Consider the following 22,779-nt stretch of genomic DNA (forward strand, 5'->3'; position numbering starts at 1 on the left):
CTTTTAGCTTCAAGCTCTTCCTGCCAGTAACTAAGCCTCAGGAGGGGCATTTCAACCTTTTAGAAAGGGGAAAAAACTGCACCAAAGCTGGGAAACCTCCAAACCATTGGTGGTTAGGGGAAAGGGGCTGGGGCAAGGGGAAGGGGGCATGGCCTTCTTGGGAGCCCCAGGGGGCCAGTTTCAGACACCTGGAGGCCTGAATTTGCTTTGGTCTGCTCTGACTAGGAGCAGTTCTCTGGGGTCTCTGGCAAAGATTTGCCTGTGTTCTTTTTTAAACTGGAAATTCTGAAGATTGAACCTGGGGACTTCTGCATGCAGAGTGTGTGCTCTTCCACCGAGCTATGGACCTTTGCTCTCTTTTATGCCTAGAACCCCCTTCTAGGCCAGAAAACCTCCAGGGTGCCACCTCTCTCTCTCTCTCTGTCTCTTCCTTCAAGGCTCATCTCAAAACCCATCTTTCCAGTGAAGCCTTTAGGTTAATCCAGGTTTCCCTACCCTGGTGCCCACCAGATTTGTTGGACTGCAACTCCCATTATCCCCAGCCAACATGGTCAGTGGTTGGGTGATGGGAGTTCTAGTCGAACACATCTAGGGGGGTGACAGTTTGGGGAAGGCTGGGTTAATCTTTGAGCCTTCACCCCCGACCAAACTGACTTCTACATACATATAACTGAATTTGCTGAAATCCATCCTGTGTTAACCTTGCCTCTTCCTGTATCTCTCCCTCCCTTGTTTCTCCCATCCCACCCCAATCTAACTTTAGATTGTAAGTTTCTTGGGACCTTTTGACGCTATTATATAAAAACTATAAACACTGATGGTGCTACAGTAATAATACTAACAATAGAACAACAGCTCTCATTTAAAGTTCTAGTAATAGCATAAATGCATTCAGCCTAGTTCAGACATCTGCAGGCATCCATTCAATTATCATTTCAGACAGTGTCATGCAAGGAAATGAATGGCAGGGTAATGCTTTGACCTCTGGGCTGTCAGTTCCATGCTAATGGAGGACTCCTTTCAAAGATGAGTGGCAATGAGATATTCACCATTTGCAACTTCTTCTGTCACTGCACTTCAAGTTTCTCGCTACTGTTAAAAGCACAGCAGCATATTCGGTTAAAAAAAAGTTGGCACCTCTGTATGTCAACATGGAGCCCTTGCCCAAATCAATAAGGTTCCACACATCCTGAAGAGCCCATAAAGTAAATGCAATGATAACAACTACAATGGCTTTAAACAGCTGTGATAGGCAGAAATTGAACAGCTAAAGAATTTCCCAGCATGGAAATGAAGGGATGAGGAAAGATGTACCTGCTGAATGTCTGTGTAACACACAGCTATTGCAGGTATAGGTGCCTGTTAGGAAAAACAAAACAAAACCAAAGCACGCAGTATGAGCTTCATGCAAATGTGTCCATTGTGCTTGCTCTTTTAAGCAGACAAATGTTTTGATACCAAACAGTTCCCCATATGTGACTGATAGCTACAGTCATTCCTGGAATAATGAAGACAACAACAGAGGCATCTAATACTATTAAGCAGCCAAATGGTTATTTAGATAGAGAGCAAGTTGCTAATGCATCTTGCTAAATATTGCAACAATGGGCTTTTAGGTAAGCACTTAAAGTGAGAGGAGATTAGAGTTTGTTTAGTTTTAATGAATCAATTTCCAGGGCCCCTTGGGTGATTTAGCTGAAAGATTTAAAAGGTAGCAATAGAAGCCTGCACATAAGACAGATTAATTCTTGATCATCTGCCCTTTTCCAGCTGTAAGATGAGCAAAACAAAATATCTTTGCTTACTCCATAGATCCCTGAGTCATTAATGTGTAATGCAGTCTCCCCCCATGCCCCCCAGATGTGCTGGACTACACATTCCCTCATCCCCAGCCAACGTGTCCCTTGGCTATGCTGGCTGAGGAAGGTGGAAGTTGTAGTCCAACACATCTGGAGAGCACCAGGCTGACAAAGGATGGTGTAATGTCTATTTCGATTATGATTGCCAATATGTAAAGACTGTGGGGGAAACTACACATTTGTGTGACATGGAGCTGCCACTTAGAAACACGTTCTTGCATCGAGTTCTAATGCTTTTCCTCAGAGAACATCATATCCTTTACCCCATATTACGGTATTGTCACATTGTGCATTCCCTACTCCCAACAGCAGCAACCAATGATGTGGAGCAAGAGTGGGGATGATGCATGATGATGATGTGTCAACACGGGGCAAATGAAACTGTGCTTTTCGGGGGAGAACTGGACACAGGGATGCTGTTTTCTGTGGCAGCTCCATGTCATGTGTAGATCTGGCAACCTGAGTTTAAATCAAGTGGAATCAGAGAATCACTAGGACATTTGGCGCATGTCGCTCTTTCCAAGTCTCAGTTCCCTAAAACATAACTAACAGAACCTTAATTCATGAAGTGTGCAATCCTATCGATTGCTCCCTCAATTATCAGAAGCCCCTGAACTCAGATCCTTTCAATCATCCAATGCAGGGCAGGAGGAGCAGCGGAGGCGCCGTTTGCATCCCTGTTCTCCTGCCCTGCATTTTTTCGTAGACAATGGCACTTTGGAGAGGGAAGGAAGGAGGCTGGAGGGGTCTCAGAATAGCTTGCATCCTGGCCCCTCTGGTCTCATCCCCTCCCCGCCCACTGAAATGCCCCCCTTTCCCCCGTCTCCAATGTCGCTTTTCTGACCTCGGAAGGCAGCTGGCATGGTTATTTCCACACTGCCTGCAAGGGAGAGGGGGAGGGAAGGGGGTCAGATCTCCAATCCTCTTCCAAGGCTGGAGTGCTGTCTCCAACTTTGGAGGGAGAAATCCCCAGTATCTTATGGCCCCTCAGACAGTGTCTGGGGGGCCATAGGATTGTGCTCTAATTTACTGACAGATGAGTGAGGTAAGGAATTACTGTTATCTGCCCTCAACATTAAGGGCATGAGGAGCATGTTCTGCACTGATCTCCCACTTAGGTGATTAAAGAAGGAGAGGGCTGCCCTACTTTTAACTGCTGCATAGAAGAGGGAATTCAATCAAGCATCGCTTCTCTCATCCCACTGCATGATGTTGTACAGTGCGTGCCAAAATATGGCGTTAAAAGGGAATTAGACAAAATTCCTTGCGGATAGGAATATAAGTCATAATGGCTCTGTGGAGCCTCCAAGTTTAGAGGCAGTATAACACTGAATGCCAATGCTGGGACGTTTTCTTGGAGGGATCTAGTGGTCACTGGAATGCAGGATGCTAGGTTAAATAGACCTTTGGTGTGATCCAGGACCCCTTCATGGATCACTGCCTCGTTGTGGCGAAGGGGCTTGCGTAACTCAGTGAAGCCACAAGCTATGCCGTGCAGGGCCACCCAAGACGGACAGGTCATGGCGGAGAGTTCTGACAAAATGTGGTCCACTGGAGAAGGAAATGGCAACCCACTCCAGTATTCTTGCCAAGAAAACCCCATGGAACGTATCACAAGGCTAAAATATATGACGCCGGAAGATGAGCCCCTCAGGTCGGAAGGTGTCCAATATACTACTGGGGAAGAGCAGAGGGTATTTCCAAGTAGCGCCAGAAAGAGTGAAGTGGCTGGGCCAAAGCCGAAAGGACACTCAGTTATGGATGTGTCTGGTGGTGAAAAGAAAATCCGAAGCTGTAAAGAACAGTATTGTTTAGGAACCTGGAATGTAAGGTCAATGAATCAAGGTAAGCTGGAGGTGGTCAAACATGAGATGGCAAGATTGAACATCGACGTCTTGGGAATCAGCGAACTAAAATGGACAGGCACGGGCGAATTTAATTCAGGTGACCATTATATCTACTACTGTGGGCAAGAATCCCTTAGAAGGAATGGAGGAGCACTCATAGTCAACAAAAGGGTGGGAAAAGCAGTACTGGGGTACAATCTCAAAAACGATAGAATGATCTCAGTACAAATCCAAGGCAAACCATTCAACATCACAGTAATTCAAGCCTATGCCCCAACCACTGAGGCCGAAGAAGCTGAGGTTGATTGGTTCTATGAAGACCTACAACACCTTCTAGAACTAACACCAAAAAAAGATGTCCTTTTCACCATAGGGGATTGGAATGCTAAAGTAGGAAGTCAAGAAATCACCGGGATAACAGGCAAGCATGGCCTTGGTGTACAAAATGAAGCAGGACAAAGGCTCATAGAGTTTTGCCAAGAGAACACGCTGATCATAGCAAACACTCTTTTCCAACAGCACAAGAGGCGACTCTACACATGGACATCACCAGATGGTCAATATCAAAATCAGATTGATTATGTACTTTGCAGCCAAAGATGGAGAAGCTCTATATAGTCAGTAAAAACAAGACCTGGAGCTGACTGTGGCTCAGATCATGAGCTTCTTGTTGCAAAATTTCAGCTTAAATTGAAGAATGTAGGGAAAACCACTAAACCATTCAGGTATGACCTAAATCATATCCCTTGTGAATATACAGTGGAGGTGAGGAATAGATTTAAGGGATTAGACCTGATAGACAGAGTGCCTGAGGAACTATGGACGCAGGTCCGTAACATTGTTCAGGAGGCAGCAACTCAATCCATACCAAAGAAAAAGAAATGCAAGAAAGCAAAGTGGCTGTCTGAGAAGGCTTTACAAGTAGCTGAGGAAAGAAGGGAAGCGAAAATCAAGGGAGAAAGGGGAAGATATATCCAACTGAATGCAGAGTTCCAGAGAATAGCAAGGAGAGACAAGAAGGCCTTCTTAAATGAACATGCAAAGAAATAGAGGAAAACAACAGAATGGGAAAGTCTAGAGATCTCTTCAAGAAAATCGGAGATCTCAAGGGAACGTTTTGTGCAAAGACAGGCATGATAAAGGACAAAGAAGGCAGGGACCTAACAGAAGCAGAGGAGATTAAGAAGAGGCGGCAAGAATACACAGAAGAACTATACAGGAAAGGATTGGTAAGGAGTATGACAAAGCTTCATATTGTCACCCTGCTTATTTAACTTATATGCAGAGTACATCATGAGAAATGCTAGGCTGGATGAATCACAGGTCGGAATTAAGATTGCCGGGAGAATTATCAACAACCTCAGATATGCAGACAATACCACCCTAATGGCAGAAAACGAAGAGGATCTAAAGAGCCTCTTGTTGAGGGTGAAAGAAGAGAGTGCAAAAGCTGGTTTGAAACTCAACATTAAAAAAACGAAGATCATGGCATCTGGCCCCATCCCTTCCTGGCATATAGAAGGGGAAGAAATGGAAGCAGTGACAGATGTTATTTTCTTGGGCTCCAAGATCACCGCAGACGGTGACTGTAGCCATGAAATTAAAAGACGCTTGCTCCTTGGGAGGAAAGCTATGGCAAACCTAGACAGCATAGTAAGAAGCAGAGACATCACCTTGCCAACAAAGGTCCGTATAATCAAAGCTATGGTTTTTCCAGTAGTAACGTATGGCTGTGAGAGCTGGACTATAAGGAAGGCTGAGCGCCGAAAAATTGATGCTTTCGAACTGTGGTGCTGGAGAAGACTCTTACGAGTCCCCTGGACTGCAAGGAGGTCAAATCAGTCAGTCCTAAAGGAAATCAACCCTGAGTGCTCATTGGAAGGACAGATACTGAAGCTGAAGCTCAACTATTTTGGCCACCTAATGCGAAGAGAAAAGTCACTGGAAAAGACCTGATGCTGGGAAAGATTGAAGGCAAAAGGAGAAGGGGACGGCAGAGGATGAGATGGCTAGATAGCATCACTGATGCAATGAATATGAACTTGAGCACACTCCGGGAGAGAGCGCAGGACAGGAAGGCCTGGCATGCTATGGTCCATGGGGTCGCGAAGAGTTGGACACAACTTAACGACTGAACAACAAGAACAACAACTGATCCAGGACTGGGGTCTCCAACGTGGTGCCCATAGGAAAGTTCTCTTGGTAACCATCAGGCTCCCTGCCTCTCCTGATTTTTAGTTTATTTCTTAAGATGTTTAATTTTAAAAAATCAACAGAAGGCTGAAAACTGAAGTGCTGTTCTTCAGCACCATCTTTAGGGTTCACAAGAGTGGTTTTGTGTTGGAACTCAGATCACCGCCTCTGTCTTGTACCTAGGTTCATAGGCAAGATACTTTTCTTTTAGTCTCACCAGTTTGCCATTTGAAAAATGAGTGTGTTGGGACTGGCCATGCCTACCATGGCAGCCATTTGACGAATGGGCAAGACCCGCACCACAGCTGCTATTTTGTGAGAATGTCCACAAATTGGGTGGGCAACTTGTGGCTCTCCAGAGGTTCTCAGGACTACAAATCCCATCACTGCTAACCATTGGCCATGCTGTCCAAGGCTGATGGATTAGGAGTGCAACAACATCTGGAGGGCCACCTGTTCTCTACTCATGTTCTAAATGAGGGGTGAGCAAGTTGTGGCCCTACAGATATTATTGGACTTCCATTCCTACCATCCCTCATGATTGACTATGCTGGCCAGGGCTGATGGGAGTTGCAGTCAGACAACATCTGGAGGGCCACAAGTTGCCCATCCCTGCTCTAAACTAACCACTTTGCCCACAGGAGAGAGATATATAACATGGACTTCAAATTGTTGTTAGTGTTTTAGGGATCTGGTCTGATCCACTAGCACTCACTGTGGGGGGGAAAAACCCTACATTAGGAAATATAATTTTATTAGCGATGAATCTGTAAATGCCTTTCAGGAGGACAGGAAGTTTATCCCACAGTAAGAAGCAGTAAACAGTGTTTGTCTGCATCTCTTTCACTCACATACGCACGCAGGCATGCACGCAAGCACACCCTTCACGTTCATTGTTGTTCTAAGCAGCTCCCTGTGGATAGATGCCATTGCAGCTGTTCTCATTTGTTGCTCAGCAACTGTTGTTACCAAGCAAAGGTAATGAAAGGTTTGAATTAAAATCTGTTAGCATAAAAAGAGCAGGAAGCCACAAGAGACATCTGCTCAAGGAGTTTCCCCCTGGCCAACCAAGGGACTTTCCTCCAAAGCTTCAGTTATTCCAGTTGTAAGCCTCATGGCTACATCCTTCCCCAACCTGGTGCCCACCAGATGTGTTGGACTGCAACATCATTCCCAGCCAGCATGGGGAAAGCTGCTTCATATGATAGGGGGTTACCCGATTCAAAGAAGAATAGAGTTCCTGGGCTGCTAATAACTGGCACTGCATAAAACAGATGGGGAGAAGATAGATTGGCAATAACTGGTGGATCTCTGGGTGATTTGGAGTAGATTGGTAAAGGTTTCGGACACCGGATTGTTTAACAATAGCAACAACAGAATGACTCTCTCCACCTAAATTAGACTGCTGAAATGAAGAAAGTTTGAAGTAACTAGGCGTGGGCCTTTGTTCAGTTCATTTCTGGTACTCAGAACAGATTCCTAGGCTTAGCATGTGTTCTTCAGAGGGACTCTGTTCTTTAATTCTAAGCATATGTGTTTTGGCTCTGGTTGGTAGATCTCAGGGTTCTAGGGAAAAACAAAGTAGACCTGACAAGTCTGAGGTCTGACTACCTCTGGCATAAAAGAGGGAATCAGGTGAAACCTGTCATGCAAGAGCAGCACACATTATAGATCTATGGTACCACTTTCTGGAAAAGTAGTTGTCAAACTGTCTACCTTCACTAAACCTTTTCTACATCAAAAAGCAAAGGTAGCCATGCTGCTCCGTGAGGGGGAAACATCCAAAATCTACAGTTGGGCAATACCTTTATTACGACCAACCAAAATTCCTGAAAAATGTGCAAACTTTCAAGTTCTCCAGAACTCTTCATCAGGCTTGGTGTACAAAAAGCAGGGGGCAGGGGAAGAAATAGCAAAGTCCCAAAATGTGGCCAGATGTAGTGGCTGTGAGGGCTGCAGTTTAGATAGACCCAACCTCAAAATGGAGATTGCAGACTGAAGGAATTAGTTAGTGGTAGGTGTTGCAGGTATCAGATTACACCTAGCAATACATTTTGGGAGAGAAGAGCAGTTCAGTTTGTCTGTTGAGGTTAGGGATGTTGGAAAATTCCACCACGGACCCCATTAGGGTCTGTGGCAGAACAGAGCACTCACCTCCTCGCCCATCCAGAATCCGTCCAGGCCAGCTCCTCCACACGGTGATCGCTGGCGCCGGCTCCACAGCGCCAGCGATATGGCCAGCCGCCATTGCTGGGCTGTATCGCTGTGCTAATTCTGGGCGCAAATGGTGTCCACTATGCCATTTGCGTCCCTGATTTGCATAGCCTATCGCGTGAAAACAGGGATGCAAATGGCGTAGTGGACGCCATTTGCGTCCGGACATAGCACAGCGGTACGGCACGGCAATGGCGGCCGGCCGTATCGCCAGCGCTGCAGAGCCAGTGGCCGGCTCCGCAGGATCACCGTGGAGCGGAGCTGGCCTGGACAGATTCCAGGGGGAGGGACAGATCACTTCTCCCCCCCGCGGACCCCCCCAGCCAGAACGGGGTAAGTGATCCACCCATCCCTAGTTGACATGCCTCTGTGTATCTGCCGCAGGACTCTTCTGCAATGCTGAGGATTCTGGGAAGTATTCTAGCATGCACGCTTAGTTCATATGAGGTACTAGTCAGTTTCTTGGGCCTCACAACTAGTCATATGAATGGGATACAGCCAAATACTAGCTATATTTGCTTGATTGATAAGCCACAGTGATTTCCAAAGAACGTGAGTCATGGCTAATGTTTGCTGGATTACATCCAGCAAACCCAGCTCACTAAATATGCCCTAGAACACACCCTACACTCCATTGTGCCTGCATTTCTCAGGAAATACTAATGTCTATTTGGGCAGCTTGCCTGCTGTTACTGATCTTCTCATTAAAGAACTCCTGACAAGTGCTGACTAATCTCAGGGTTCCTTGAAACGAAATTGGAAAACCCCTGCTCTAAAGGAAAGCACATACGATTGCCCTCTTTGCCCTGAAAAAGTGATCAGCTTTTGCCCAGATGTCCTATCTCTCCCACTAACAGATTAATACTGACTACGAGTACTGAGAAACTGTTACAGAGAGGGAGGAAGCACCTTGCTCCAGTCTGGGTATCTTCTTGTACTCTCAAATGAATCAGTGCTGTAACTTCCTGAAACTAAGATACCAGGAGGGACAAGGCACATAAGTCAGTCAGCAAGGATGCATTCATCAGATGCAATCCAGCAAAGGTTGGTTGTTGATAAATTCAATTGAAATCAGTTCGGGTTACAAGTACAGATGACTAGGGGTGTGTTTCCACGCTATCGGCTTCACCTGGCTTGCGGTTTCCCCAATCGTATCTGCTCTTTTTCCAGTTTCCACAGTGCTTAAAGTCCCGTCTTATCATCGCTGTAGCCTGGGGCTCTGTGCAGTTTCCACTGAGCTCTAATCGAATTATTTTCTTGATGGCTGGGTGGAGTCTGGGTTGGGTCTGATTACCTCATCCATGTTTCCACCTCTTCCTCTTGCTGAGTCCCCCCTCCCTCTCCCCCTTCGCTGACAGAAACATACTTCCAGGTGGGGTGGGGGGATTGAAAGTTAATGTCATCAGACTGGCAGGGGCTGCTGAACCAGTCAGAGAGGCTCCCCCCTCCAGGCTCTACTCCCCTTAATGGCAATCTTGGGAACAAGCCTCATTGACCACAATGGGAGTTACTTCTCAGTAGACTTCCTGGACGTATGCCCAATTCCACCCATTTTTTTCCATTCCCTCTAAATAGCAGGCTACCGCATTAGGAGGCACATGCTAAGTTGCTATGTCATTATCACACTATTGTGATAAGCCTTCCATCAATATACATACCCTCCACATCACTATGTTGCTATGATTCTATCAGTCTATCCCTCAATCGCAAAATAGCAGTAACAAGCATTTTCGCTATCGCACAATAGCGCAAATGCGTGTCAGTGCTATTTCATGATAGAGTCATAGGAAGATACTGACATAGAGGGTGCGCATATTGATTGAAGACCTGCGCGGTAGTATGATAATGAGATAGTGACTAAGTGCATAATATGAAAACTAGACTATGATGCATTGTTTCCCTGGTCCAAATGACACAAAGGAATATTAGCTGTGGATCCTCCCCATGTGTAGTTCTGGGGAAGGGACCTGAGATAAACCTGATTTTCAGGCTGTAGTGGGAGTACTTGCTTGCCCGCGATAGCAGGCTTATACGCACTAGTGTTCTAGCACTTATATGCAATGATGTTTTAAAAGTTGGTCCCTCAGCATCCTGCTCCAAAACAGTGATAAAACCTCTGGAAAACAGGGAGGGAAAGGGTTGGGTCACTGAGGTCAGAGCGACACACCCACAAGGTGTGTCCTCCCCATGGGCAGGACTATGATACTGAACCCAGTGCAGTTGTGGAAAGAGGTCAGTAATGGAGCCGAAGTAAGCTGGAAAAGTCGGACTATAACCAGTCTCAGAAGAAGCGGTTTTTCCGCAGTAAAATGCAGGGCTGGTGCTGAATGGCCACGACGTCATAGAAACACAGAGACCTCACCGCACAGCCAGGTTGGAGTAAATTGCTGGTGGAAACACAGCCTAGGTCTGGGCTGTATCCCATTCCGTATATTCTCACTGGACTTAGATGTGACTATTTTGCTGGATTGCTCCAATGAGTGAGTAAAGCAGCAGGAGCCCACTGAGGAGGTGGGGTGTCACTGAGATTCAAAGAGGGAGAAGACTTAATTAGTAGTGTAGTGGTAAATTGTGAAGTGCGGGCACTCATCACAACAATGAAAGTCCAAAACTTCAGGCAGTGGTGTCGATCCATATCAACAAACCAGCAGTTTTCATCTCCACTAGGAGCAGGCCTTTTGGTAAAGCTAATGGGCCTTAGTTGCCCATTCAAAACTAAGCCACCTCAAAATACTTTTCATTATAACAGGGAACAATATAGTGTTCTGTGGAAAATTCTAAGGCCCATTAGCTTTACAAAAGGCCTGCTCCTAGTGGAGATGAAAACTGCTAGAACTGGTTTGTTGATATGGATCAATGCAGCTGCCTGCCTGTTTGGACTGTCCTTGGGAGCTTGGCTGTGGGACTGTCATGATGAGCAGCTGCACGTCAACATTTACCACTACACCACTGTCAACTACAAAATCCAAAACGTACTGTGGACAGGCAATATTAACTGAATTGTCAAGCACTCATCATCCCATGGGCTGAACCAGAGGAAAAGCATGTATTAGCTTAAAATGTCTAGAAATCCAACTAACTAATCAATTGGTGCCAATGGAAACTTTTTTTTAGTACTGCCAGTGGCCATGTTGGGAGGGGATTTGAGGGGGGAACTCTGGCCAAAGCGGGAAAGATTAAACCTCCCTTTGCCATGTGCTGTGGTCCTGACCTAGATTGGGAGCTTCACACTTTCTATTGAGTTAAAACAAAACAACCCCCTGCATGCTATATATTTAACATAGTTTGACCCCAAGGGCAGGATCCAATGGGGCACTTGCACCCCTCTGATTCCTTTCTGCCCCACTGATTCCCTTCCACAAGCAGTGGGTCCTACCAATTCCATTGCACAAGTGCGACCACTGCTTATGCAAGGGAGATTTAGTGCTTCCTAGGGGAAGCCCCCAAACGAGCAGAAACGCTTGTTTCTGGAAGGAGGCAGGTCAGCGGAGCTCCCTTATGCGAGCTCCGCCGACCTGCCTCCTTCCAAAAACAAGCATTTCTGCTCATTTCAGGTTGCCCCTGAAGCATTACATTGCCATTGTGCAAGTGGTGGGGGCTGCTTGCACAATGGAATTGGTGGGGTGGAAGAGAATCAGCGGGGACAGAAGCACCCCATTGGATCCTGCCCTGTGTAAACAAAATCCTTGTTTTAACAACTTTAAACTCATCGTATCATTTGGTCATGTTTTCTTCACTCTTCAGTTTCTCTCCCATAATATTGGTGGTACCTCACTTTATACAACAAATAAGAGGGTGGGGAGAAGAAATCGATTGAGATTATCCCTCATACTGAAGGGCACTTGAAGCCCATAGTGAATCAGCCCATATCAATAATCTACGCCCACTAACTGATTTGTTCAACTTTGTTCTGAAGGAGTTGGCTGTTCGGTATGAAAATGTGTTATTCTGCATCGTTGATGTGGACTTGGCAGAGGTACGTTACCAGTATCAGAGGACAGATTATGTCAAGTGCTTCTACTAGAGTGTTAACTCAAAGGTAGACCTTCTTGGATCAGACCAATGGTCCATCTAGTCCAGCATTTTGTTTCCAACAGTGGCTAGCCAGAAGCTTTTACAACAGCCTTCCCCAACCTGGATCCCTCCAGATGTTTTGGCCTACAAGTCTCATCAGCCACATCTAGTATGGCCAATGGTCAGGGACTGTGGAAGTTGTAGGCCAAAACAACTAGAGGGGCCCAGGTTGGGAAAGGCTGTTCTAAACGTTCACAAGGAAAGCATGAGTGATGGCCATCCCTTCTTGGCTGGCTCTGGCATCGGGCATCGGAGGCTCACTGCTTCTATACATGGAAATATCGTTCAGCTACCATGATTAATACCAGTTGACAGACCTATCATCATTGAATATGTGTAATATTTTAAAGCCATCTAAAGTAGTGGTCTTCACCACATTATGGACATCTGCTACAGTCCATACGTTAATTATGAGTTACGTGAAGAAGTCCTTTATTTTGCTGTTGTAAGAACATACATTTCTCTCAACTCTTATGTGTGCATTGGAATACAGTAAAAAAATCACATGAGCCTGCCACACTAACAAGTGTAATATTTACTAATTAAATTGTTAATATCATAGTGGCATCTATCTGCAAACACTTACCTAGGTAAAAATAGGGTAAAACTCCACTTTTTCATGTATTGTTGTGTCCATGTTAAAAACACAAACACACACACACACACACACACACACACTTACATATATGGGTTTGTATCCAATGTTGTCCTTTCCTTCACAGAAGGTTCTTTGAGCCAGCAGAGGCTTCTGTGAATTCAAAGGGGGATGGAGGCATTTTTTTTCCATTTATCCCTTTCTCCTGCTGCCCCTGCAGTGCCTTCCCCATTGAGGGTAGATTAGATTAGATTAGATTGAGATAGTTCTCACTTAGAGTATCCCTCGCTTGCTGTTCCTTTTGTACTATTTTCAGTAAAGCCATTCCCTGTGCTACCCTACAACACTGAGGTCATCCAAACCAGGTAGTGATGCCAGCAAACCAATGTAGTAAATTCAGCCAAACCATGAATTCTAATCAATGAGTTCTCAAAGATGGACGAAACATGTCCTGTGCCTACAGTTACATTTTTATCTTAAGCAACATCTTAGGGCTTAAGACTTAAGCAATTTCTACCCTCTTAGTAATGTCTTGTTCTACTTCCTCATGGACTATGTTCTTCAGGCCTTCTTTCATGCTCATGTCTGTGGCCCCCTGCTAGTGTCATCAGTGGATAAGATATAGACAGAGAGATAGAGATAGTATATCCCTTGCAACCACACACTTGTCTTCTGTAGAGGCGTAGGCCTTCAGTGGTACACTATGTAAATATATAATGGTAGTAATAATGGTAGTAATAAATTATAATGAAAAGAAGAAAAGGGGCATTGTCTGGAAAAAGTAGCAGCCAGGGAAACAAAAATGGTACCAAAAAGTATCAAAGTAATGCAAATGTTTTCCCCTTCATGGATCACTGCCTTGTTGTGGCGAAGGGGCTTGCGTAACTCAGTGAAGCCATAAGCTATGCCATGCAGGGCCACCCAAGACGGACAGGTCATGGCGGAGAGTTCTAACAAAATGTGGTCCACTGGAGAAGGAAATGACAACCCACTCCAATATTCTTGCCAAGAAGACCCCATGGAATGTATCACAAGGCTAAAAGATATGACGCCGGAAGATGAGCCCCTCAGGTTGGAAGTTGTCCAATATACTACTGGGGAAGAGCAGAGGGAATTTCCAAGTAGTGCCAGAAAGAATGAAGTGGCTGGGCCAAAGCCGAAAGGACACTCAGCTGTGGATGTGTCTGGTGGTGAAAAGAAAATCCGATGCTGTAAAGAACAATATTGTTTAGGAACCTGGAATGTAAGATCAATGAATCAAGGTAAGCTGGAGGTGGTCAAACATGAGATGGCAAGATTGAACATCGACATCTTGGGAATCAGAGAACTAAAATGGACATGCACGGGTGAATTTAATTCAGGTGTCCATTATATCTACTACTGTGGGCAAGAATCCCTTAGAAGAAATGGAGGAGCACTCATAGTCAACAAAAGGGTGGGAAAAGCAGTACTGGGGTACAATCTCAAAAACGATAGAATGATCTCAGTACAAATCCAAGGCAAACCATTCAACATCACAGTAATTCAAGTCTATGCCCCAACCACTGAAGCCGAAGAAGCTGAGGTTGATCGGTTCTATGAAGACCTACAACACCTTCTAGAACTAACACCAAAAAAAGATGTCCTCTTCATCATAGGGGATTGGAATGCTAAAGTAGGAAATCAAGATATCACCGGGATAACAGGCAAGCATGGCCTTGGTGTACAAAAGGAAGCAGGACAAAGGCTCATAGAGTTTTGCCAAGAGAACACGCTGATCATAGCAAACACTCTTTTCCAACAGCACAAGAGGCGACTCTACACATGGACATCACCAGATGGTCAATATCGAAATTAGATTGATTATGTCCTTTGCAGCCAAAGATGGAGAAGCTCCATACAGTCAGTAAAAACAAGACCTGGAGCTGACTGTGGCTCAGATCATGAGCTTCTTGTTGCAAAATTTCGGCTTAAATTGAAGAACGTAGGGAAAACCACTAAACCATTCCAGTATGACCTAAATCATATCCCTTATGAATATACGGTGGAGGTGAAGAATAGATTTAAGGGATTAGACCTGATAGACAGAGTGCCTGAGGCGCTATGGACGGAGGTCCGTAACATTGTTCAGGAGGCAGCAACTCAATCCATCCCAAAGAAAAATAAATGCAAGAAAGCCAAGTGGCTGTCTGATGAGGCTTTACAAGTAGCTGAGGAAAGAAGGGAAGCGAAAAGCAAAGGAGAAAGGGGAAGATATACCCAACTGAATGCAGAGTTCCAGAGAATAGCAAGGAGAGACAAGAAGGCCTTCTTAAATGAACAATGCAAAGAAATCAAAGAAAACAATAGAATGGGAAAGACTAGAGATCTCTTCAAGAAATTCGGAGATCTCAAGAGAACGTTTTGTGCAAAGACGGGCATGATAAAGGACAAAGAAGGCAGGGACCCAACAGAAGCAGAGGAGATTAAGAAGAGGTGGCAAGAATACACAGAAGAACTATACAGGAAAGAACTGAATGTCCCTGATAGCCATGATAGTGCGGTCACTGAACTTGAGCCGGTCATCCTAGAGAGTGAAGTCAAGTGGGCCTTAGGAAGCATTAGTAACAACAAAGCTAGCGGAGATGACAGTATTCCAGCTGACCTATTTAAGATCCTAAAAGATGATGCTGTTAAAGTGCTGCACTCAATATGCCAACAAATTTGGAACACTCAACAGTGGCCACAAGACTGGAAAAGGTCAGTTTACATTCCAATTCCAAAGAAGGGCAATGCCAAAGAGTGCTCAAACTACCGTACAATTGCGCTCATTTCACATGCCAGCAAGGTTATGCTCAAAATCCTACAAGCTAGGCTTCAGCAGTATGTGAACCGAGAACTACTGGAAGTACAAGCTGGGTTTCGAAAAGGCAGAGGAAGTAGAGATCAAATCGCCAACATTCGCTGGATCACGGAGAAAGCAAGAGAATTCCAGAAAAACGTCTATTTCTGCTTCATTGACTACGCTAAAGCCTTTGATTGTGTGGATCACAACAAACTCTGGCAAATTCTTAATGAGATGGGAGTACCAGACTACCTTACCTGTCTCCTGAGGAACCTGTACGAGGGTCAAGAAGCAACAGTAAGAACCGGACATGGAACAACCGAGTGGTTCAAAATTGGGAAAGGAGTACGGCAAGGCTGCATATTGTCGCCCTGCTTATTTAATTTATATGGAGAGTACATCATGAGAAACGCCGGATTGGATGAATCACAGGTCAGAATTAAGATTGCCGGGAGAATTATCAACAACCTCAGATACGCAGACGATACCACCCTAATGGCAGAAAGCGAAGAGGATCTAAAGAGCCTCTTGTTGAGGGTGAAAGTGGAGAGTGCAAAAGCTGGTCTGAAACTCAACATTAAAAAAACTAAGATCATGGCATCTGGCCCCATCCCTTCCTGGCATATAGAAGGGGAAGAAATGGAAGCAGTGACAGATGTTATTTTCTTGGGCTCCAAGATCACCGCAGACGGTGACTGTAGCCATGAAATTAAAAGACGCTTGCTCCTTGGGAGGAAAGCTATGGCAAACCTAGACAGCATAGTAAGAAGCAGAGACATCACCTTGCTGACAAAGGTCCATATAATCAAAGCTATGGTTTTCCCAGTAGCATCATATGGCTGTGAGAGCTGGACTATAAGGAAGGCTGAGTGCCGAAGAATCGATGCTTTCGAACTGTGGTGCTGGAGAAGACTCTTACGAGTCCCCTGGACTGCAAGGAGGTCAAATCAGTCGATCCTAAAGGAAATCAACCCTGACTGCTCATTGGAAGGACAGATACTGGAGCTGAAGCTCAAATATTTTGGCCACCTAATGCGAAAAGTCACTGGAAAAGACCCTGATGCTGGGAAAGATTGAAGGCAAAAGGAGAAGGGGACGGCAGAGGATGAGATTGCTAGATAGCATCACCGATACAATGAATATGGACTTGAGCACACTCTGGGAGAGAGCGCAGGACAGTAGGGCCTAGCATGCTATAGAGTCGGACACATCTGAACAACAACAACAATGCAAATGTTTAGCCAGATGTGTTCTGTTTCGCTTTGACAATTTGTTTGGCAGTGTCAAATGTGATACTTCCAAACTGATACCAATATAAGGGACTATTTGGTGCAGCCCAAATTGATATGGTATGAAACATCTTATCTTTGTTTTCTCTCACATTTTATTAAGAAATATTTACAGAAAATCAGCACCTAGCATCTTTTAATGACTTCCTTGACCTAATGGCCTATCATTCGCCCTCTCTTCCTCAGGACGTGGCTGACCTTTGCAATATCGTCGCCATGCCAACATTCCAATTTTTCATGAAAGGAGAAAAGGTATTTGTGGCCTAGAAACACAGCTTAGTCGTGCTCTAGATTCTCTCTGGATCTGCCCCTAAACTTCCAGGTTGTGCCTTGACTCCTTTTGTTCTAGCTGTGCCCCGTGGCTCCACTTATGAGGGCGGTTTAATTGAAAGTTAGCAGTTCTTATCTATATGTCTTGCTAACCCGGGCAACCAATATACTTCTTCACCCAATGCTTGAATTACAGGGTGGCCAGAAGGGACCCAGTCCCTTTACCATTTCTGATCTCCCACCCCCAGCTCCTGTTTTAGAAGGCTAAGGGGAACCATTGTTTAGCTTTCATTGGAGGGAAATCAAAAGGTGGAAACTGTGGTTTTCATTAAGGACCTTCTATGTTTCCCCCATAATTTGAGCCGTGTCTTGGCCATATCTCTACAGTTTGATCAGCAAATGCTATTTTCCCTCAAAGTGGTCTAGCAATCCACATTGTTCGGTTTAATAACCTTAGCATGATGTAAGGATAACACTACAAGTTTATGTATAACGAGATCTCATTTTTGTGCAAGGCAAGTCCCTTGAAGATAATACGTAACACCCTTCTGTTGGGTTGGAAGGATGGGGAAGGGCCATTAAATGTACTCCTCAAATAAATTTTACTTTTGTAGGACAGCAATCCTATAGTCCCTGGGAGAGCATCCCAGGGAACTTAGGATTGTTTGAAGTCCCCCTCCCGAGGCCATAGACACTGCTATGACCTTGAGAGGGAGGACTCTGCATTCCGATTCCCTCCCCACCCCCTCACAGCAGCCACAGCAAGGACTGTACTGGCTGCTTCCCGAGGTTACAAATGCAGCCTTGGAGGGAAGGAAAAGAGGCATTTCGGTGGGCAGGGAGGAGAGAGAATCCTATAGCTTCTCCAGCCCTGGCCCAGCCCCCACCAGCACGCCCTCTCTAGATGGGCTCAAAGGCCAATCCAGGGGAAAAACATTTAAAAGGAGGACAGAGAGTCAAAAATCTGCTCCATTGCTCTTCCCATCCTGTTGGCAGTAGCCTGGCAGGGCACTGGATATGCGGAAGCCTCCAAGATCGGAGGCTGCCTTCTAATGGGAGTGCAATCCATAGGATTGTACTCTAAGTTGCATACGTTTGGCTCTTTCACACACAGTCATCATCCTTAGCATTTATATAACACTGTAGAGTTCTCAAAGTACTTCACATACATGACTGCCTTGTAAACAAAAATCCTGTAAAGTAGGCCAGGATTATTATTCCCGTATTGCAGATTTGGGATTGAGGCTTGTGTTAGGCTGCGAGGGCTATGAACCTATACACACATACCTAGCAGTAAGCCTCATTGAACTGAATAGGACTTTCTACTGAGTAGACCTACATAGGATTTCAGTGTGAGTTCAGGATAGAAGCAAGGTTTGAACCCGTTTCAAGGCAGGACCAAATCTGAACTTGATTCATAGTTCAGTCCCAAGCTTCTATGCTATACCAGCTCTCGTATAACTGTAATTGCACCTTTGAGTCTTTTCTACACTGTTTTGTACATGTTCATGAACATTATTAATGGGGGAGCAAAAGCGGAAAACAGCTGTTCTTAAAGGAAATCTGTTCTAGCCAATAGAAGTGTTGTATTCACATTGAAGCCATGGGAAATGAAACACTGATTTAGGCGTCACTTAGGAAAACAAGGATTGTGTCATTATGATTCACTGCACAGTTACACTGCTTCAGTTCCATTAAAGGTCCACAGTCCCTGTGGAGGATTGTGGTCTGCAGCGTACAGGTGAAGATAGGCACAACGTTTTAAGAGGGTGGAGGACTTTGGGAGCAGTGCCACTACCTTCCAAACGCTTATACATTGCTCTGCCTGGTGCAAGCACTCAAACAAAAAATAGTTCTGTTGGTTTACAGCAATTTGAGTTGTGGAAAAGCAGGCTATAGTGCTATTTACTAGTGCTCGCAACAACTCCAGCACATCTCTCCTAGGACTGCCACATATTCTACTTTGCAGAGGACAGTCCATTTGAAAGGGTTTTATAGGGATGACCGAAACTGTCAAGCTCAATTCTGCTTTTTTTTTTTTTCCCCAACATTAAGCTTGTTCTGTTCTGTTTCTGCATCAGTTTGAGATTTTTTGGCCTAAAATGTCAGCACAAAAAATTGTAATTGTTTTCATGCACATTTCTTCCAATATATGAATTTTTGTATGCACGTTTCCAAATGTATGTATTTTTTGTACACAGATTTTCCAAACACGTGCATTTCCACCCATGTGATTTCTCCTAATATAATGCATGTGTGTTCTTTCCCCTAATATATGCATTTTTGTGCGCAGTTTTCCTTAATATACGTATTTGGTGTGACCTTTTCCTATTATACACATTTTATATGCATTTTAAAATCTGTGAACTGTATGGAAAATTCTGAAAGCTATTAATATTGCTGTATAACTGTGTGCAGGATCAGGAAGCGCAAATTTGATCTGTTTGCATCAAAATGTGAACCCAATGAATTTCTTACTCATCCCTAGTTGTCCAGTCCAAGTCTGATTTAAAGTTAAAGAACCATCAGAAGGGAGAGCAGCAGGGGCCTTGAAGTTGCCCATCAACAGCACCTGCACAGCAGAATGAGCAGGTACACAGGAAACATGGTCACTTTTTTCCCCACTATGATGGGTTGCATTGCATTTTTATTGAACTTACAGTAATTCTTTCTAAATTTGGCAAGGTGAAGGGTGAACATATATGCACGTATGTTCATCCTTCATCTGCGCAAATCTAGACAAAAAGTAGGTTTTGGGGGTTTTTTTACTTGGAAAAAAAGTCAACTGTTCCTCTGCTCTCAATTTTATTTTATTCATTTTATTTATATTTCACACTTTTAGCATTGCTGCTCAGCCTAAAACAATAAAAAAACACCAACGGACCAGTAAAAAACAAAACAATAAAAGCTACAAGATTGTAAAAAGCAGAGAAGCATAAAAACAATATGGGTAGGAGAAAAACAACAACACTCAGACAATTCAACCAGACCTTACAGTGGAAGAGAAATTATTTATTAGTGCTAGGAGTCATCTATCTGGAAGCAACCCTCAAGATCTGAAAAAATAAAAAGGTTTTGAGTGGCACTGAAACAACATCACAGTACATGCCAGATGAGCCTTTCTGCAGAAGGGATTCCAGGGGGTGGGTGCCTCAGCCAAAGAGGCCCAGTCCCGAGTCGCCAACCACCTGATCTCAGAAGGGCTTCTTTGGTAGATATACTAGTGTATGGGCAGGCTTGTGTGGGAGGGATGTTTCCCATGAAATTCTTTTCCCTTCAATTAATTGCATTTTATTTTGTTTGGTCCTAGATTTTTGAAATAACTGGTGCTAATGCAAAAAAACTGGAAGAGAAGATTAAAGAGCTGATGTAATCCTTGAAGAAAGCTCCCTTGCAATCCCATGTTGCTGCCAACAAATGCTAGTAAAATAACAGTTCCAAGGGTCATGGTTTAGTTGTAGGACATGCTCATTCAGTGTAGCTACAAAATACTGGCCCATCAAATGCAAATCTATACAATTGTATGTGGTGGAATTATGGCCTTTTTCACTCGGGCACCATATAAAGCAAGGGTAGGCAATCTGGTGACCTCCAGATGTTTTGGGCTACAACTCATAATCCCTGCCCACTGGCCATGCTGGATAGGACTCATGGGAGTTGCAGTCCAAAACATCTGGAGGGCAACAAGTTGCCTGCCCCGATATGAGGGATGCAGCACAGTCTCACACACACCCCAATCTGAGATCACAAAGAGTGATGTAAACTCTTGAGATGGAGTGGAGGACCACATAGGAGAAGCTTTGGCATTCTCCCCACTGGGAGGCTTGTTGGCTTTCCTCCCTCCTGATCTTCCAGTAAGGCATTTGGACATATGCTAATTGACATTGCAATCCTTTATCAATGTAATAGGACTAACTTCTGAGTAGACAGTTGTTAGGACTGTGCTGTGACTTGCTGTTGCTGCATATATACTCAATCTGTTGCTACTCCTTGTTTTAAATAATGTTTCTGTTGCTGTTTTAGGCTTGTGGTTTATTTCTAATTTTATAAGTTATTCAATTATTTCATATGTTTAATTTAAATTGGAGGTGTTAGCCATTTCTGCTGCTACTCTTATAATAAACATGTCTTAATTCTGAGTTACTAGGATTCATTAGGAACACAGATGTGGGGTCAGCAGACCATTAACTAGCTCTGTAGAAATAAACAGGACTAATCTCTATGGTGGTGGATAAAGAACAGTCACTTCTTGTTTCTGAATAAATTGCTTTTCTCACACAGATATATATTTTTTCTGACAGTTTCCTGTTTACCAGCCAATCCACTAAACCCCATACCACGTTTTAACTTCCTCTGGGCTTAAAAAGCAATCTTACAGGGAGGGGGGGGGTACAAAAGCTGCTGAACATGATACCACTGGAAAAAGTACTTTGTGCACATTGTTTATATCTAAATGCTTTTTAATATCTACATGAAAGCACTGGGGGAGGTCATCTGGAGGTTGGGACTTCAGTGCCTTCAGTATGCTGATGACACACAACTCTATCTCTTTTTTCTTTTGGACTCTGGGAAGACAGTGGAAATCCTGAACCATTGCCTGAGGTCAATAAAGGACTGCATGTTTGGTAACAAACTAATCCAGATAAGACAGAAGTACTGTCGCTTGGTGATAGAGTGGATCTGGCTCTAAGTGTTCAAGTTGTCCCAGATGGGATTGTATTCCCCCTAAAGGAGCAGGTTCACAGCTTCGGGCAGGGGGAGAGGGCGCTCCTGGATACAGTTGGCTCCTGGAAGCCCAGGTAGCAGAAGTGGCAAAGCATGCTTTCACTTAAGCTAGTTTGTCAGCTGTCCAGTGAGATCTGACCTGGCCCCTTTCATGCATGCCTTGGTAACATCCGCGTTAGAATGCTGTAATGTGCTCTATATGGGGCTACCCTTAAAGACGGCTTGGAAGCTTCAAGTGTTACAAAATGCAGTGGCAGGCGTTTTAACTAGAATTTGCTGGAGCAAGGAGCATATCACACTTGATTCCTCTTTGCTTCCAGGCATGCCTCAAAGTGTTGCTATTGACCTTTAAAGCCCTCAATGGCCTGGGATTGATATCTGATGGATCACCTCCTCTCATATGAACCAACCTCATCAGTTGAATCCCTGCTCTGCGTTCACCTACCATGGCAGTTATGCATGGTACTTGAGACAGTCTTCTCAACTATTGCACCCAAACCCTCCTCAGTGGGAGGTCTGTCTGGCCCCCTCACATCTGGCCTTGTGGCACTGTGTAATTTTTGTTTCGATAGGCTTTTGAAGCTGAGAGTAAATTGGGTTCGTTTACCTCTTATGTTCCTGTATGTGAATCCAGCCCGATCTTGATGTGAAACTCAGAGCATCACATCAATTGAGGTTACATCTGTGGAGGTTTATCCGGGATCCTTTTGTTAGATATAGGAACACAGGAAGCTGCCTTATACTGAGTCAAACCATTGGTCCATTTAACCCAGTATTGTTGACACTGACTGGCAGCAGCTCTCCAGATTTTCAGGAAGTTTTTCCAGCCCTACCTGGAACTTTCTGCATGCAAAGCATGTGCTCTACCACTGAGCTAGAGCCCCTCCCTGAGCTTCTCCTGATGGGAGAT

The 22,779-nt window shown here is 44.6% G+C and overlaps 1 protein-coding gene across 2 annotated transcripts in view; it reads left to right on the plus strand.

Moving 5' to 3' along the window:
- Positions 1-21,428, plus strand: part of LOC146352691 (thioredoxin-like) — a 57,342-nt gene extending 35,914 nt beyond the window's left edge. The window contains exons 3-6 of one of the 2 annotated variants that reach the window (XM_084834651.1): positions 12,030-12,089; positions 17,061-17,126; positions 19,633-19,736; positions 20,455-21,428. In XM_084834651.1, coding sequence (XP_084690777.1) covers positions 12,030-12,089; positions 17,061-17,126; positions 19,633-19,656 — 150 coding nt within the window. In that variant the 3' untranslated portion in view covers positions 19,657-19,736; positions 20,455-21,428. The remainder of the gene's footprint in view (positions 1-12,029; positions 12,090-17,060; positions 17,127-19,632; positions 19,737-20,454) is intronic. The other variant, XM_084834653.1, reaches the window with a different exon arrangement.
- The last annotated feature ends 1,351 nt before the right edge of the window (positions 21,429-22,779 follow it).

The sequence above is a fragment of the Heloderma suspectum genome, chromosome 2, assembly GCF_057233095.1.
Source record: "Heloderma suspectum isolate Gila_16-S chromosome 2, 16-S_ref, whole genome shotgun sequence".
In the NCBI taxonomy this organism is placed as follows: Eukaryota; Metazoa; Chordata; class Lepidosauria; order Squamata; family Helodermatidae; genus Heloderma; species Heloderma suspectum.